This window comes from Xiphophorus maculatus, chromosome 6 (assembly GCF_002775205.1).
Source record: "Xiphophorus maculatus strain JP 163 A chromosome 6, X_maculatus-5.0-male, whole genome shotgun sequence".
In the NCBI taxonomy this organism is placed as follows: Eukaryota; Metazoa; Chordata; class Actinopteri; order Cyprinodontiformes; family Poeciliidae; genus Xiphophorus; species Xiphophorus maculatus.
Genome location: NC_036448.1, coordinates 6,596,492 through 6,610,987, shown reverse-complemented (window position 1 = coordinate 6,610,987; position 14,496 = coordinate 6,596,492). Strand labels below are relative to the sequence as shown.

The following is a 14,496-nucleotide window of genomic DNA, read 5'->3' as shown; positions in this document are numbered from 1 at the left end:
TATCCAGGTGTTAGAGTTGGATGATTGAAACTTTATTTTATCTCTATATTTATACATGTGTTCTTTTTATCCCATTTTAATGTGTTTTATTTTAATTTTATTCTTTTTAGCTTAATCCTATTTTACTTTATTCTGCACCCTGAGTTTTTTCTAGCAAATTTTCAACTTTTCACAGTTAAATTTATTTGTTTTCTTCTGGAGAATTTCAGATTTTTATTCTAGCAAATTTTTGGATTTGCAAACTTAGAAATTGTGTTTTTCCTTAAAAAAAACCCCAAACACAATTCTTTCCCTTTTGTCTTATACTGAGGAATAAGCTGTAAGTCGCAATTATCAAACACAACTGCAGTAACTACTTAAAAGTATCATTTTGTGTGTGATAAATGCATAAAATGAATCCCTCTCACTTTTGAATGGAATTTCTTAAAAGGTTTTCCTCCATGAAGGTTGTAATTTAGGAAACTGTCCACCAGGTGGAGTAAGTCCAAGTTTGGATAGAAAAGCGCATGCGTGGTTTTTTTCTCCTTTTTGTTATTTAACAAACATGTCTGCCTCCAGTCTGACGGCACTCAGGGCATCTCTGACAGGTAAAACCTTTTCATCCTTACATTCAGGACAGACGATATACTTTTTTTGTATTAGGACTAGATGTTACCAGGGTAACATAATTTATCTTGTATTAGTTACGTAGCTTGTTTGTATTGTTTTTAGCTGATTTAATTCCTGTACCTGCTGTAAACATAATATTGTTTGCTGAAGAAACCGTGATAAAGTTAAAAAACTGGATTCGTCTTCCAGCTTTTCACGGAGGTTCCTGCCGGTGGCTCCTCGGTCGTCTGACCCCGATATTGTGCCACCGTTTGCGGCTTCATGTCTCCCCCACCGCCGGGCTGTCCAGCTCCAGGACCGAGCCGACACGGAGCTCCGATGTGGCCGACAAGGTTGCAGACAAACTCGGGCAGGAAGAGCCGGAGTGTCCGGAGTATATCCCCAGGAGGAAGGCCAAGAACCCTATGATGAAGTTAGGATATGCTTGGTGAGCCTGCGGCACTTCCTGCTTATACCTCACGTCTTTACTCTACGTAAGACGTGATTATTTTTACCCCAAATATATTACTGAGAAACGAAGAAATCGCCAATCAGCATAAAAGAAAAACGAATGGTGCTCTGGGATTGGCTGCTTTCCAAATGCAAGCAGATGTTAGGTAGGATTACTCCTATTTCAGCTTCCCAAACTGCATTTTCTTTCAAATATTTTAGATATCCACAATGGGAGAGTCTGCAAAGAAGCTTTTTTTGTTGTTGTAAATTTAGAGCAACACTCCACAGAAAAATCTGCAAATACTGAAGCCGGAGTAGGTGGGGATCCATCGTGATCCAGAATTAAAGTGTGTCAATCACAGCTGAAACAGATTCATAAAGTACAAGTAAATGTGTTTGAAAAAGGAACTTAATTTAAAACCTGCAAACAAAGAAAAAAATGGCGGAAAATGATGCCTTTTGTGATGTCACCAGATTCACCCGAGCACGAAAGCGTTTGCTTTTATCGCAAAGGTTTTCATCTCAACGAAGCAACATTTTACAACACAACCAATACGAAAATTTACACTGACATGTAGATTTACAGTCGACAAACTATTATCTAAAAGTTTGATTTGATCTGCCTGGTAGCTTTAAAGAAACAAGTGGCGGACAGGAAGTAGGTCATTGTACAGAAATGGTCGTTTCTGGTGAATTTGACAATCTCTGGCTTGACCAAAAACATCTCCCGTCTCCCCCAGGATGATCGGGCTCCCCGCGGGGATCATCGGCTTCATTCTGGCCAAGAGACAAGTGGACAAGAACCGCCTGAAGCAGCTGAAGGTCAGACAGAGGATGAAACGATCCAACGAGGGCGAATACGACGGGAGTCGATATCGCCAGCACGCCAAGCTGGACCGGTGACGCGTAAACCCCGTCACGCCCCGAGAGACACGAGGACTTCTGCCTAAAGCCGCGTGGAGAAAAACAGATTTATACATGAAAAAGCTACATGTAAACAATAAGCACTACCTGGTGTAAACAAAAGGAAACAGTTTATTTCATACGAAAATGCAAACATGTTATCTTCAGGAATGATGTGTGTTTACACCAACTATGTGGTCTTTACATGCTGAGTGTTTGACGCTGTTGCTTTAATAAAAGGATTGCGTGCAGCTCTGGCCCAGAGCAGCAGCTGGGTGCGGTCGGGTAAATCAGGAGTGGATTTTTTTTTTTTTTTCCTTCAGCTGAAACATTTCACCGGTTCAACTCCACCCTGCTGGCTCAGACTGCTTCTGATCTGACTGAGTCACTACAGGACAACATCTTACATAATGAAGTAGTTTTAGGAAAAAGATTTTTTTTGCCAAGGATACAGGTGATATTGCTTATAGTGGCACATTCAGGTTAGTAAGTTGTTGCAAAGAAGAAAAAAAAAAAAAAAGACAGCAGCTATTTACAGTGAATCTCAAGCAAACACACGCCTGTTAAAATATTATTGTGACAGAAAAATATGAGCTGATGATTTTTTTTTGAGGTGGTTTTTTCTCCACACCCTGTGAGCTTCAACTGGAAAACAAAATGCCTAATAAGGAAACTCCAACTTAATGCTGGATAGACGAATAATAATTAAACGTGGTTTCCAAACAAATCGACTAACTTATCCAAGATGTGAATATTGTTTATACTCATAAAACCCCCAAAATATTAATACAATTCACCTAATTTGGGCCATCTTACGTTTTATATAACTAATGACGTTTGCAAAACATCCATTCATTAAAAAATAAAATAAAATTAATTGGGAGGCGCCCTCAAAAACTGTAGCCCTGGGCTAGTGCCTCTGTAAACGCATTATAAACTATCCCAGGACAGATCTAGAGAACATTTAATAGCTCTGTAGAAAACACTGAAATATGATGGCAGTTCCATTCTGTTTTGTAATTTTTTAATATTTTTATTTTGTTTTTTCAACTGAATTCTCCACACATGGCATAATAAAAAGGCAGAAAACGTTTTAAATGGGTCTATAATGCTTCACTTGATATAAATGTGGAATTTAAACAGGGGTGTTTATCATCACTAGATGACGAGTGCATAATATAAATATGTATATTACAAGTATAAAAGTAGTTTTCGTTATCTCCATACATGGTAACAAAAATCAGATTGAGCCACTTGATTCTATCCCTGCATTGGTTCAAAACCTTAATAAATTTTATGCTATGATTTGTTTTTTACGCTCCCCCCCCCAAAAAAAAAAAAAAGTAAAAGTTGTAACAGAGAAAAAAGCAACGTATTCCTTTCCAGCGCCCATCCGGATCGCTCAGCCTCATTTGGTGAAGGATCCGATAATCTGCAGCAGGAACAGGAAGATCTGGACGATGTCGACGTAGAGGGACAGCGCGGCGAAGACGTACTCCTCCGGACTGATGGAGTACTTCCTGTTTCCTATCAGGAGCTGAGTGTGATATGCCAGGAACTACAAACACACACAGACGCATTAGCAGCAAAAGAGTAGAAAGGGAGGGAAGGAATTATTTAACAGAAGAAAAAAAAAAAAACACACTCACCAGAGTGAACACTATGGCGCCTATCGCCGCGTACAGCATGTGAAGCCAATAAATCTGCGCGACAAACGTCGGTTAGGAGATCCTGAAGCCCGATAAGTTCTGCTTATGAAATCTTTTTTTTTTTTTTTACCCTGACGTTCGCTCAGACTCACATATTTGAAGGAAAGCACGATGGCTGTGATGATGCCGGTCACAAACATAACAATCCCGAGGACGCAGAAGAGGCCCTGGCACTTTGTGAAATCCACCTGGACGGTGAAACCAGAAACCGGCCGGTTAAAAATGTGTTCCTGGACCAGCGTCGTAAAAGCAGAAACACACACACACACCTTTGTCTGGAAACAGAAGACTGTGACAGCGATGCACACAACAGCAGTGATCCCGAGAGCCAGAAACACAGCTTTTGTGTTGTAGTAACTACAACCGGAAAGAAACTGGATTAGTACTCAGGATAAAAAACAGGCTTCAACTGTTTGTTTGGTTGGGTTTTTTCCCCCCCAATACCTCGAGATGGTTCCAGTCATGTAAGACAGAGCCAGAGTCTGAGACCGGGGGAAAAAAAATACAACATGAGTAACAATGTATGGCAAAGCTTTTATGAACTCTGAAGAAACTAACCGATCATAAAACCAAAACATCATTTGATTTGTAAAATTGCTCAATATGTTCACATTTTGTCACTTTACAACAACCTTCAACTTAGTTTATTAAGATTTTTTCTATTTTTCAACAAACACAAAGTTGTACGTAGCTGTGAAGTGGAAGAGAAGCTCAAGACAGTTTCGACTTTCTTTTTTATTTTTGAAGATATAACCTGAATGTGTTGTGTGTTTAGTGTATTGCTGCTCTGTTTTGAACATCTAGACATCGAAACCTTCGGCTGTTCTTTCCAGAAACTCAGGAGGTTTGAATCCGAACAACATTTTTTTTCCAAGTGTTCTGAAATTCTGATTTGGATTTTGGATTCACCATAGTTTCTGAACTCCGGCTCAAAATAATAAAGAACTTACAGCTTTAAATATAAATGTAATAACAAATGCTGGTTTTATCTGCGTTTTTGTTTTGTTTTTGTTTTTTTTACATGTAATAAGTTGATTTCCCATGTCAAAGCGATTCTAAAAATACAAGTAGTGCTATTTTTAGATACATTTTTTTCTTTTTACCCTAAACTGGACACTTTGTGCTTTCCCCCCCGATTTTCCACAAATTCCCACATCATCCTCTGAAAACACACAGAAAATTGGATTCTTTAAAAACGACATCAAAGTTCCTGAAGCAGACATTTACAAAAACTCAACCTTTTTATTTATTGCTTTAAAAGGTCGTGTAACATTTGCGTCTCTAAACGAGTGTTGCTTCGCTGTGTGGAGGGCAAATGCGGCATTCAGATTGCCTTCACAACCATGAATATGTTCACTTCACAAACAATAATGTGCAACTTTGTGTTGTTCCATTACACTAAACTCTAAAAGAAAAAAAACACCAAACCCATTCATCCATATGCAAAGCACAGACATGGGAGAAAAGAAAGGAGAAAATTTGACCACGACTTGATAACTCGTGGGAACGACTTGTTTACGACTTAATTATAGCAAGTCGTGGTGACGAGTTGTTTTTTTTTTTTCTCTCTCTCTCTTCGCCAGACGATCTCCGTAGTGAAGTGACAAAATGTGAAAAAGCTGGTTGAGCAGATAAAACAGAGATAACGAAGTAACAGCACTCAAACTGTCAGCAGGGAGGCTGCTGCTGCTGAGTCACGGCTAAACCTCTAGCATGAAGGCTACGCTGATGGAAGAACCTGGACACTTTTAAGTAGAGCGCTCCAACGGTTGAATCTAAGAATAAACTCTAGGTCAGTCCAGGAAGTCACGTCCTGTTTCGGATGACAAACTGTGAGAACGTGAACTCACAAAGATCAGCAGCAGAATGACGTTCCATGGGAACTTCCTCCTGAAGGAGGAAAGCATAAACAGGGCGGCTTTAGTACTTAGTGGTGATTATTTGCACAAATGTTGGTTTTCCTATAAAACTCACCGTGGGCCTTTACAGCAAACCAACACAATGTGGGTGATGAAATACACAGCGCTTTAAATTAAACAAACACTATAATTAATATTCACTTGTCTTCCAACATACAGTATTGCTTTAAGGCATATAAAAAATAAAGAGGAAGGCTTACTATGACGCCCAGTACACAGCCTGGTTTTTCCGTACAAAATCTCGGACCGGTGAACTGCGGGGAAACGGAGGCGGTTAGCAACAGGGGACGCTCCGACGGCGACGGACAAGAACCGCGACGGCGTACTCACACGAAGGTGAATATGGCAACGATGGCTGTGGTAACGAGGAGCTGGGAGGCCAGGATCATGTAAACCTGAAACACACAGAGGGAAGCCGTTCTACTGCAGGCCGGAGGAGGAGCGGATCAGAAGAGGTCACCATTTGTTTTACAGGGAAAAAAAACAAAAAAAAGGAAACGAAGTAAAAGTTTGCGTGAAAATGATTCGCAAGTTGTAAGGAAAAAAATATATATTGGGAGGGATGTGCAATGATGTTCATCTGACAACATGGAAAACGCCACTTAGCATCATCCATAAAGAGATATGAATAATATAACGTCCTGTTAACGGTTTGCTGATGCACTTACAGCACTTAGTGTACGATACTCTAACTCAGTGCCAACAGTATGACCACTGTTCATCAGCCCTTCATGTTGTTACTATTTTCAGTTTTGACATGAAACTCTACAGAAGAAGAATCCAGAAGAAAGAAAAGTTGACAACTTTAGGGTTTCTCCTGGTGTAACTGAAGCCTGGTGGGTCACCAGGCTTCAGTTACACCCCCACCAGGCTAAGCATCATTTATTTGTTTTTTTATAGATTTATTTACATACATAAACATGTAACAGTGATGCCAAAGACAAGTTAAAAAGTCTCTTTGGTGAAAGGGTGTTTTTATTATTATTATTATTATTATTATTATTCACACAAACTCAATAACCCAGACTTTCATTAGGATGAAACAACTACAGTACAAAAAAAATCCTATTTATTTTAATTGGATTTATTTTATGTTTGCCTTTTTTGAGACTTTATAGTTGGTGTTTGGGTGTTGTTAATAATGTCTTCCAAAAACCCATAATCCCCTGGTCGTATTTTCAAATTTCCAGTTAGCTTTAAACTATTTTAAACTCATGACATGGCCTAGCGTCCCCAACACTGGGCTTAGCTCGTTTTAGTCTTATAAAAACAACAACAACAAAAGCTCACTGTATTTTTTAATAGGGGCCACATATCTTATCTAAAAATCTAACTTAAATAAATCTAATTAGAATACTGGAGTAGACGTAGAAGCAGCAGCTCTTAATTTGCTTTAGACATAAAGCAGGAAGTTGCTCCTAGACGTAATTCAACAGAAAGAAAAGTTTTCACATCATCAGGAAGTCCAACAAAACAAGACTCACTCACAGCAAGGAAAGCTTAAAGAGAGATCAACAGGCGACAGGATTTTTTATTTCTTCTATACTCATTCTTGATTGAAACAGAAAAAAAAAAAATCCCCCCAAAAAAACCCCCATAAAATTTGTGTCACTGCTGGACTTTCTTGCTTCTCTCCAATGCAATATCATCTTATAAATGAGCCAAGTTTCCAGGCCTCCCGTCATGTGGGTTTATGCCAAAGGGAGTATAAAGGGAAATAAAACCCCTCATAAATAAATGCACTCCATTTAAAACAAGCGTCTGATAAAGCTAGATTTACATGGGACTGAAAGAGAAGCAAAGTATCTGTTATTATTTCGTCTACAGCTGGAGAGCAGCTGTGTTGAAAACGCTGCGCCCACAAAACAGCATGTTTGCGTAAAACAGAAACAGCTGTGGCTCGTCAGACCGCCAGGCCTGGCCTTCCTCACCTTTCTGATGAAGGCATGCCGAATGCTCATGTCGTCCCAGTTGCTGCCGCTCGCCGCGAACTCCTCGTCTGTTTTATTCATGAAAAGAAGAAGAAATAAAAAGAAAAATAAGGCCACTAAAATCAGAGATGAGGGAAATGCATTCGGATCAGATGCCAACAAAACATGCGATGCGGCTGAATACAGCGCAATTCAAGAGAAAGGTTTAGAAGAGAAAGGTTTCCAGCTTGACGCACGGAAAGCGATGTCGATTCCTCTCTGTCTGTTTCCTATGGAACCTCTACAATGTCCTCCAGCCAAAGTCTGATGACATATTAGGGCCATTGCAGATAGAAAAGAAAAAGTGCAAATTTCCACAAAAAAGGAGATTTCTGAGTTTGAAAGTCTTTTGAAGAGTTTTGAATCTCAGAAATTTTCTAGAAAAAAAACACATGCAAGTATAAAAATTTTAGACTCTCGGAAATTTTGAAACTCAGAAATCTCCGTGTTTTGTTTTTTTTGTTTTTTTTTACAGAAAATTCCTGAGATCAATCTCACAATTTCTGAGTTTTTCTAGAAAATGTCAGATTTTCTTTTTTTTTTTGCCAGAAATTTACTCCTCTTTTTTTTCTGTCTACAATATCCCTAACATGCCATCAGAGCCAAGTGACCAATGACATTCGTGCATCTGAAATTTTGTTTGGCGGTTGCTATTCGACACGAGAAAGTCGAAAAATGTTGACCTATTTGTGGCCGTCGTTTCCCGTGAGTTGGGTTTCAACTCGAGTGGCAATCGCTTTCTGTTCCCTGTCAAGACCGTTTACCAATGATAGACACAAAAAGCTAGCTAGCCTGTTAGCAACGGTAGATTAGCAGGTAGTTAGCTCAAGTCACAGATTGCGATGAAGTTATCTGCGTGCAACTCAAAACTTTACAGTCCTGGGGGGAAAAAAAAATACATTTACAAGAATATATGAATATATAACACCTGTGATTAAAATTCTATTTTGTTTTATAAATTTAAGACATTTTAAGACTTTAAAGGACACTGTTTCAACAATGTTGCTGCTTTGTGTTGTTGATAAAATGTGAACAATTTCAAAGAAGTCAAATGCTTTGCATGTTCTGCTGGACAGTAAAATAAACGGACCCTTACCTGAGCTCAGAACTCCTGATGGGATGGTGGGGGGCATGACTGGAGGCATTGGTGGTGGGGCGGGGTAGCCCGATCCCGGAGGTCCTGCAGGTTGCGGCTGTCCTGGGTACGGAGCGGCAGGATACCCCGTTGGTTGGCCCGGGAAGAGAGGGGCATTTGGGCCGCTTGGATAGGGAGCGAAAGGCTGACCCGGCTGAGGACCACCATAGGAGGGGAAGCCATAAGAAGGTGGAGGCGGGTAGCCCCCACCCTGAGGTGGGTACATCGGACCATGGGAGTTGTCGTACCCTGGAGGGTAGTCTGACCTGGACATGACGCCTGTAGGGAAGGAAGTGGAATCAAAGAATCCTCATTGTAGTTTTTTTTGCTATTTTTTTAAACAGAAAATAAATAAATAAGTTCTCGGAAAATTGCGACTTTCTTCTGATAATATCCTCATAATATTCTGGTAATAATCATGACTATTCTTGTGATTTAAAAAAAAAAAAAAAGTCTTAGCCTGGCTGCAATATTCCGTTATAGAGTTGACCCGAATTCAAAGTCCAAATGAACAGAAGCTGTAAAACACGCTTGCCAAACAAGATGGCGGTCCTGCTGACATCACTCTGAAATATGAAAACCCAAAAAGTGCGTTGCTTAAAAACTTTTTTAAAAAATCCAAAATATTAAATCTTCAAAAAACTAAAATTCCACAAAATCATTAAAACCAATTTATCGTCCAGTTCTAGACCTGGGTGATACTATGAAAATATGGTATTGCAATGATAATGTTGATAGTGATTAACCCACATTTAGCACACTGCTCTCTTCCTTTACCATGATCACAACATCTCCCTCCCCTCTTCCTCTCATAGATCAGGAGGGGGGGCTCACATATACATGCAGCAACTGAAAATAGCTAGCCGAGCTTCAGCGACTCTTTATATATAGAAACGTTCCTTTCTGGCTGACGTTCATGTGTAACTAGAAACAGACTCTGTGCGTTACGTCACGCTTTGCTCCTCGGCCCTCTCTTCTCCGTCTTTAGAGGAAAGCACAACAAAGTCGGGCCTTAACGGGAAAACCTGTAACCCATCAGCCATTCCCAGCGGTGGATTCCCCCCCCCATGAGACCCTGCTACATTATTATTATTCTAATACACTCCGGTATGACCTTTGCTTTTCCCTACTGACAAAATTAATCATGGAAATCCAAATATTTCAATATAAACAACGGATAAAAAACAGAGTCCAACTATAACCCGGCTGTGTGCGACTGTGTGTGTGTCTGTGTAAATATTTTATTTAACACTTCCAACACGCTGGGCAACATCCTAATGGATGTGGATTCGAATAAGCATGTGGTTAATTAAAAACACATGGACCTCCAGTAAATCTCTTAAAAAAAAGGAGGAACTTTTTTTTTTTGCAAAGCCTGAAATATCATTTAAACAAGCAGAGCCACCGTATTAAAAAGAACAGATTAGTGGGTGGTTTTCCCATTTACATGTTGGCGTCTAAATGCAGCATGGTTTTGTTTTTAACAGGGCTTTTAGGGGGAAAATACACACACACACACACACACACACACACGCCTGTCGTGAGGTCACATAAGTGCGCTGCCAGGCAACCACCGGACACAAAACAGTCGCTGGAACTGGAAAAGCGCGGTCACAGAACAAGCTGCGGAGCTGGAGCCGATGATCTCCTTGTTGGAATCGGACGGAGAGGAGCGTCAGGTTTCGCTTCTAGACGTGTCTGAGCAGCAGGGCGGAGCTTCGAGCTTGTTGCAAACCATGTCTGTCAGTTTTTCATGAGGGTTTTCTGTTTGCTTGTTTGTTGGTGGTGGTGGTTTTTTTAAAAATAAAAGCACCACGATAAGCCGAAGTCATGCGGTTCTGAGTCATGGTGACCCAGGAACAAGCGAATGTGCAACATTTAATAGAAAACTCTCCTACTTCCCATACAATAAAATCCATTTCCTCAATTTGATTAAATATCATTTAAAAAAAAAAGATCAGCCATGTTTCCTAAGATTATTAAAATATCCATTCAAAACAATAATCTTTAAAGCTACTGTAATACAATGCCGCATGCAAATGATGATTCGGGTGAGGAATTGTTGCTAAAACTGTGTTTACATGTAAGAAAATGTACGAAAATAACTTTCTAATCAACTACAAGAAGGTTGGATTATGATTGCTCTCGTTACACGTTTGTCTACAGACTCAGATAAAGTTCCTTGGAGATATATTTCAGTAAAAATATCCAGGAAAGATGGCAGAGAGAAGCGTGTGCTTCTACCTACACTTTTGTTGGTCCACTGTGTTCCTGCCATCGACAGGAACTTCAATATTGCTCAGCTATTTCTGTACTAGTTTTGTCTTTGTTTTTTATTTCAGCATTTTGTGTTTTTTTCCTATTTCTTACACGTGTATGGAAAGATTGAAAATGACCGAAATTAATAAATAAATCTGATCTTTTCGTTAACTGGAAGTTGGCAATTTGGAATGGCAAAATGTCATCTCAATACTATATTTACTAATTTAACAGCTTTAGAGAGTTGAAGTTTTTTTTCATGAGTGAAGTGTGGTCATATTTAAAATACTAATGAAGAGGGGTTTTTTTATAACCTGAATTTACATTTCATGTCAAACCAATTGGTGTCAAATTTGAGATTAAAAAAAAAGTGTTTCTATCAAAGACATCTCTCTATGTTTACGTTTTAAGCTAATTATGCATTTTGTGTTTTAGATAATTGTCAGAAAAAGGTTATTTCTGTGTCGCAAACACTCACCCTGCTCTGTTGGATGTTGCTCTGTAAATTCAGGCAAAGAAAATGTCTGATGAAAGCTTAATTAGAGATGTGATGCACATGACAATAGATCATTGGTATTGCGGATCAATAAACATGGATCACTCGCTACGTCTCTATGACAAATGTGTGCAGAAATGTGCCAATATCCCGCAAATGTAGAGAAGAAAAAAATATTTCACAATTGAGGGGTTTCCCTTAAGAAACACAAACTAAATCATATGTAAATAAGTTTGTTCACCTAATAAATCATTAAAAAGATATGCCCCACCGTGGTCCTCAGACTACTTCCTGTCGTCTACTTCATCTTAGTGGTTTGTGCTGGTGACAACATCTGGATGTTGATCATGTGACTTGTGTGGAGTGAAAAAAAAAAAAAAAAAAAAAGTGTTTCCGTTGCAGTTTTGTGAAATTGCGCAATTATATGGTCAATGGAAATGCAGCTACTGTGTTGTCTGGGACTGCAGATTGGTGAAACTAGACTGGAGTGTCTTTTCTCTTGTAGAGGAAGATTGATGTCCATGAAGCTGCAATGTACATAACTGAGGATTAAACTGATGAGGACGACGTTATAGTTTCCCCATTGGATGTTTAGTTTAGTTCTTATAGTGTTGGACTCCTTATTATATTAGCAGAGGGAAATCCGGCATAATAAATACCACCAGCTATGAAAAGATTCGGGTAGCATGTAGCTACATATGGCTGAGTGGGGGAAAAACAAACAACTTTTAGGAGTAATCTTACTTTTACTTGAGTAAACTTTCTGGATACTCTACCCACTGTGAGTAACTTCACTGAATAAAGAACAAGCTTGTTTCAAACAAGAAAAAAATAAATAAAATCACCAGATAGACACACACCTGCAGTTTTTGTTGAAGTCCCATATTGAAAGAAATTAGTTTGGAAAAATGCTTCTTATGTCTGGCTTTATGATTTTGTAATCATGTTATTTATCTAAATTATCAGTTTGGCCTTTAAAAAACCACGATTTCCACATAATTGTATATTTTGGTCTCTTCGACGGTGTAATTTTTAAACATTAAATGACTGATGTATTGGTCAGTTTCTTCGTACTTGGGTAAAATACTGTTTTACCCGAGTAATTTCTTGGACGGCTACTTTTTACTTTTACTTGAGTAAAAACAAGTGGAAGTAGTTCTTCTCTTATTTGTGTACAGTTTTTGGGTACTCTACCCACCTCTGTGTCCTTTATGGAGTTAACTAACTATGTTTCCTTTATTTTCTTGTTTTTAAGCCAGTCACAGGTGGATTTGCTGGCATCTTTTGAGTCATTGTCCTGCTGTATAACCCAAGTACACAGTTTAGGGTCAGAAACTGATGACTGGACGTTCACCTTCAGGATTATATAAATAGATGCTGTATTCTCCCCCAACTCAGGACTTGTGGTTCCTTAGTTGTCAGGTTCTTTTGTGAATCCCTGGATGAGTTATCACTGTGCTCTCAGAATAATACTGAAAGCTGAGCGAGGCCAAAGATATTCAGCACTGCTCCATGTTTTGATGATAATGGCTCTGTAACCCTTTCCAGCCTGACAAATGTACATTTCATTCAGCCTGTTTAACACTGTCTGCTTATATATATATATTTCATCCTAGAGATTAGGACTGGGTGCTGCTAGAGAAACCACACTCATCTTTTGAAATACTGTTTGTAATCTCAGATAATTCATGGTTTAACATGGTGGGTGGTTGCCTTTTTCAAAGTGAGGTTTAGAGTTGTTTGGGTTTTTTTTAAATTGATGTAAATTATTTGAAAACTGCATGTTGTATTTACTCGGCTTACATTTGTTTGCTAATAATGCTTTCAGAAATGAAGACAGTCTGCTCAGGTGTTGTCTAATCTAAGACTGAGATCAGCATCCAGGTTCAGGTTCATGATGTCATGACTTGCTGTGGCTCTTTAGGAAACCAGCCCTATTGTTTTCACAAAAACCAGTTCTATGCCCAGCTATGAGTCCAAACGTGAACCAGAAACAAAAAGGTGCGTCCCGTGTCGGGGGGAAAACGTTGAAAACGAAGAAGGTGGAAAACAGACGAGATTCACACAAGAAGCGAAATGAAGCTGTTAAATCTACCAAATAAACAATTTTACCTATTTCACAACGGCTTCAGGAAAGGAGACTAAACAGCTGCTGTCGAAAGAATAACTTCTTAAGTGACTTTATTTTGACTGAACGGCGGGACAAAAACATGGCTGATAAAGTTTGAGTCGGAATGCTCGAGCGTCCTCCTCCACCCTGATTCGGAGAGACGAACCCGAAGTAACAAACGAGCCGTTCAGGTGAATCACCGAGGCGCTGTCCGCTCACAAAACTCACCGACACCATAATATCAAAATTTGCCTCCACCGTGAATGTGCAGCCCTGTACGGCCCCATCAGCTGCCATGGAGACTATGAGGTTCAACTTACCAAATTATGAAGCGTCCAGCTGCTTCTTGTATTCCCACAGTTATCTGCCTCGAGGTGGTCACTTCCGGTCCCGTCACAGCGAAGACTGGTCGCTTTTAAGTCCGCGAGACTGAAGCAGTCGGGCCGACGCGTAGCAGCTGCAGCGACACGGTTTTCCACGAAGTGTGGAGAGAGGACGGCTGCTGGGTGGAGTCCGGAGGAATCTGTGAAACACACCCAACACACACCCGCAGAGGGAGCAGCAGGGCCTCATGGTCGGCCCAGGGTCAGCTGCATTAACATTAGCAGGGTTGGTTCAGAGCAGCCCACCCTGGTTTATTCCTTCTTTGACCTCCGGCAGCAGTAACAATATTCTTGACTCTGATTTTTCTACTTTACGCTTCGATCTGAGCCATTTTAAGTATAAACCTGTGAGCCTATTATTACTCTAATGTTTATCCCATGTTGTACTTGGGCTTAAAATCCATCAAATACAACTTATGGGTAATATGACTCATCACCACCCAGAGTAAACTTCCACTAGGGGGCGGCACAACCACTCCCCAAACAGGCTCTTTTAATGCTACTGTAGCATTATAGGGTAAAGATACTGAAATCAGTATCTGATTTGCAGAATCCACATGGCACTTGATTC

At 39.7% G+C, this 14,496-nt stretch overlaps 2 protein-coding genes across 2 annotated transcripts; one reads left to right on the top strand and one right to left on the bottom strand.

Annotated features, from left to right (window-relative positions):
- The first annotated feature begins 478 nt into the window (after positions 1 to 478).
- On the top strand, positions 479 to 2,464 carry LOC106699773. The gene is made up of 3 exons (XM_014470822.2): positions 479 to 587; positions 799 to 1,036; positions 1,782 to 2,464. Exons 1-3 carry the CDS (start codon positions 545 to 547, stop codon positions 1,942 to 1,944), a joined length of 444 nt encoding a protein of 147 aa, XP_014326308.1. The 5' UTR covers positions 479 to 544; the 3' UTR covers positions 1,945 to 2,464.
- tmbim1 (transmembrane BAX inhibitor motif containing 1) lies at positions 2,246 to 14,106 on the bottom strand. The gene is made up of 12 exons (XM_023335874.1): positions 13,863 to 14,106; positions 8,639 to 8,956; positions 7,504 to 7,571; positions 5,903 to 5,967; positions 5,773 to 5,826; positions 5,628 to 5,678; positions 5,504 to 5,543; positions 4,098 to 4,135; positions 3,923 to 4,010; positions 3,746 to 3,841; positions 3,594 to 3,647; positions 2,246 to 3,502 (listed from the first exon to the last, which is right to left on the bottom strand). The coding sequence occupies exons 2-12, from the start codon at positions 8,949 to 8,951 to the stop codon at positions 3,353 to 3,355; spliced, it is 1,017 nt and encodes a 338-aa protein (XP_023191642.1). The 5' UTR covers positions 8,952 to 8,956; positions 13,863 to 14,106; the 3' UTR covers positions 2,246 to 3,352.
- Positions 14,107 to 14,496: the final 390 nt, after the last annotated feature.

Coding starts and splice junctions, on each gene's coding strand:
- LOC106699773 (XM_014470822.2), top strand. CDS start 545: ATGTCTGCCTCCAGTCTGACGGCACTCAGGGCATCTCTGACAG. Junction 588..798: donor ACTCAGGGCATCTCTGACAG/GTAAAACCTTTT, acceptor TTCGTCTTCCAG/CTTTTCACGGAGGTTCCTGC. Junction 1,037..1,781: donor ATGAAGTTAGGATATGCTTG/GTGAGCCTGCGG, acceptor CGTCTCCCCCAG/GATGATCGGGCTCCCCGCGG.
- tmbim1 (XM_023335874.1), bottom strand. CDS start 8,951: ATGTCCAGGTCAGACTACCCTCCAGGGTACGACAACTCCCATGGTCCG. Junction 7,572..8,638: donor ATCAGGAGTTCTGAGCTCAG/GTAAGGGTCCGT, acceptor TGAATAAAACAG/ACGAGGAGTTCGCGGCGAGC. Junction 5,827..5,902: donor GTTGCCATATTCACCTTCGT/GTGAGTACGCCG, acceptor GTTTCCCCGCAG/TTCACCGGTCCGAGATTTTG.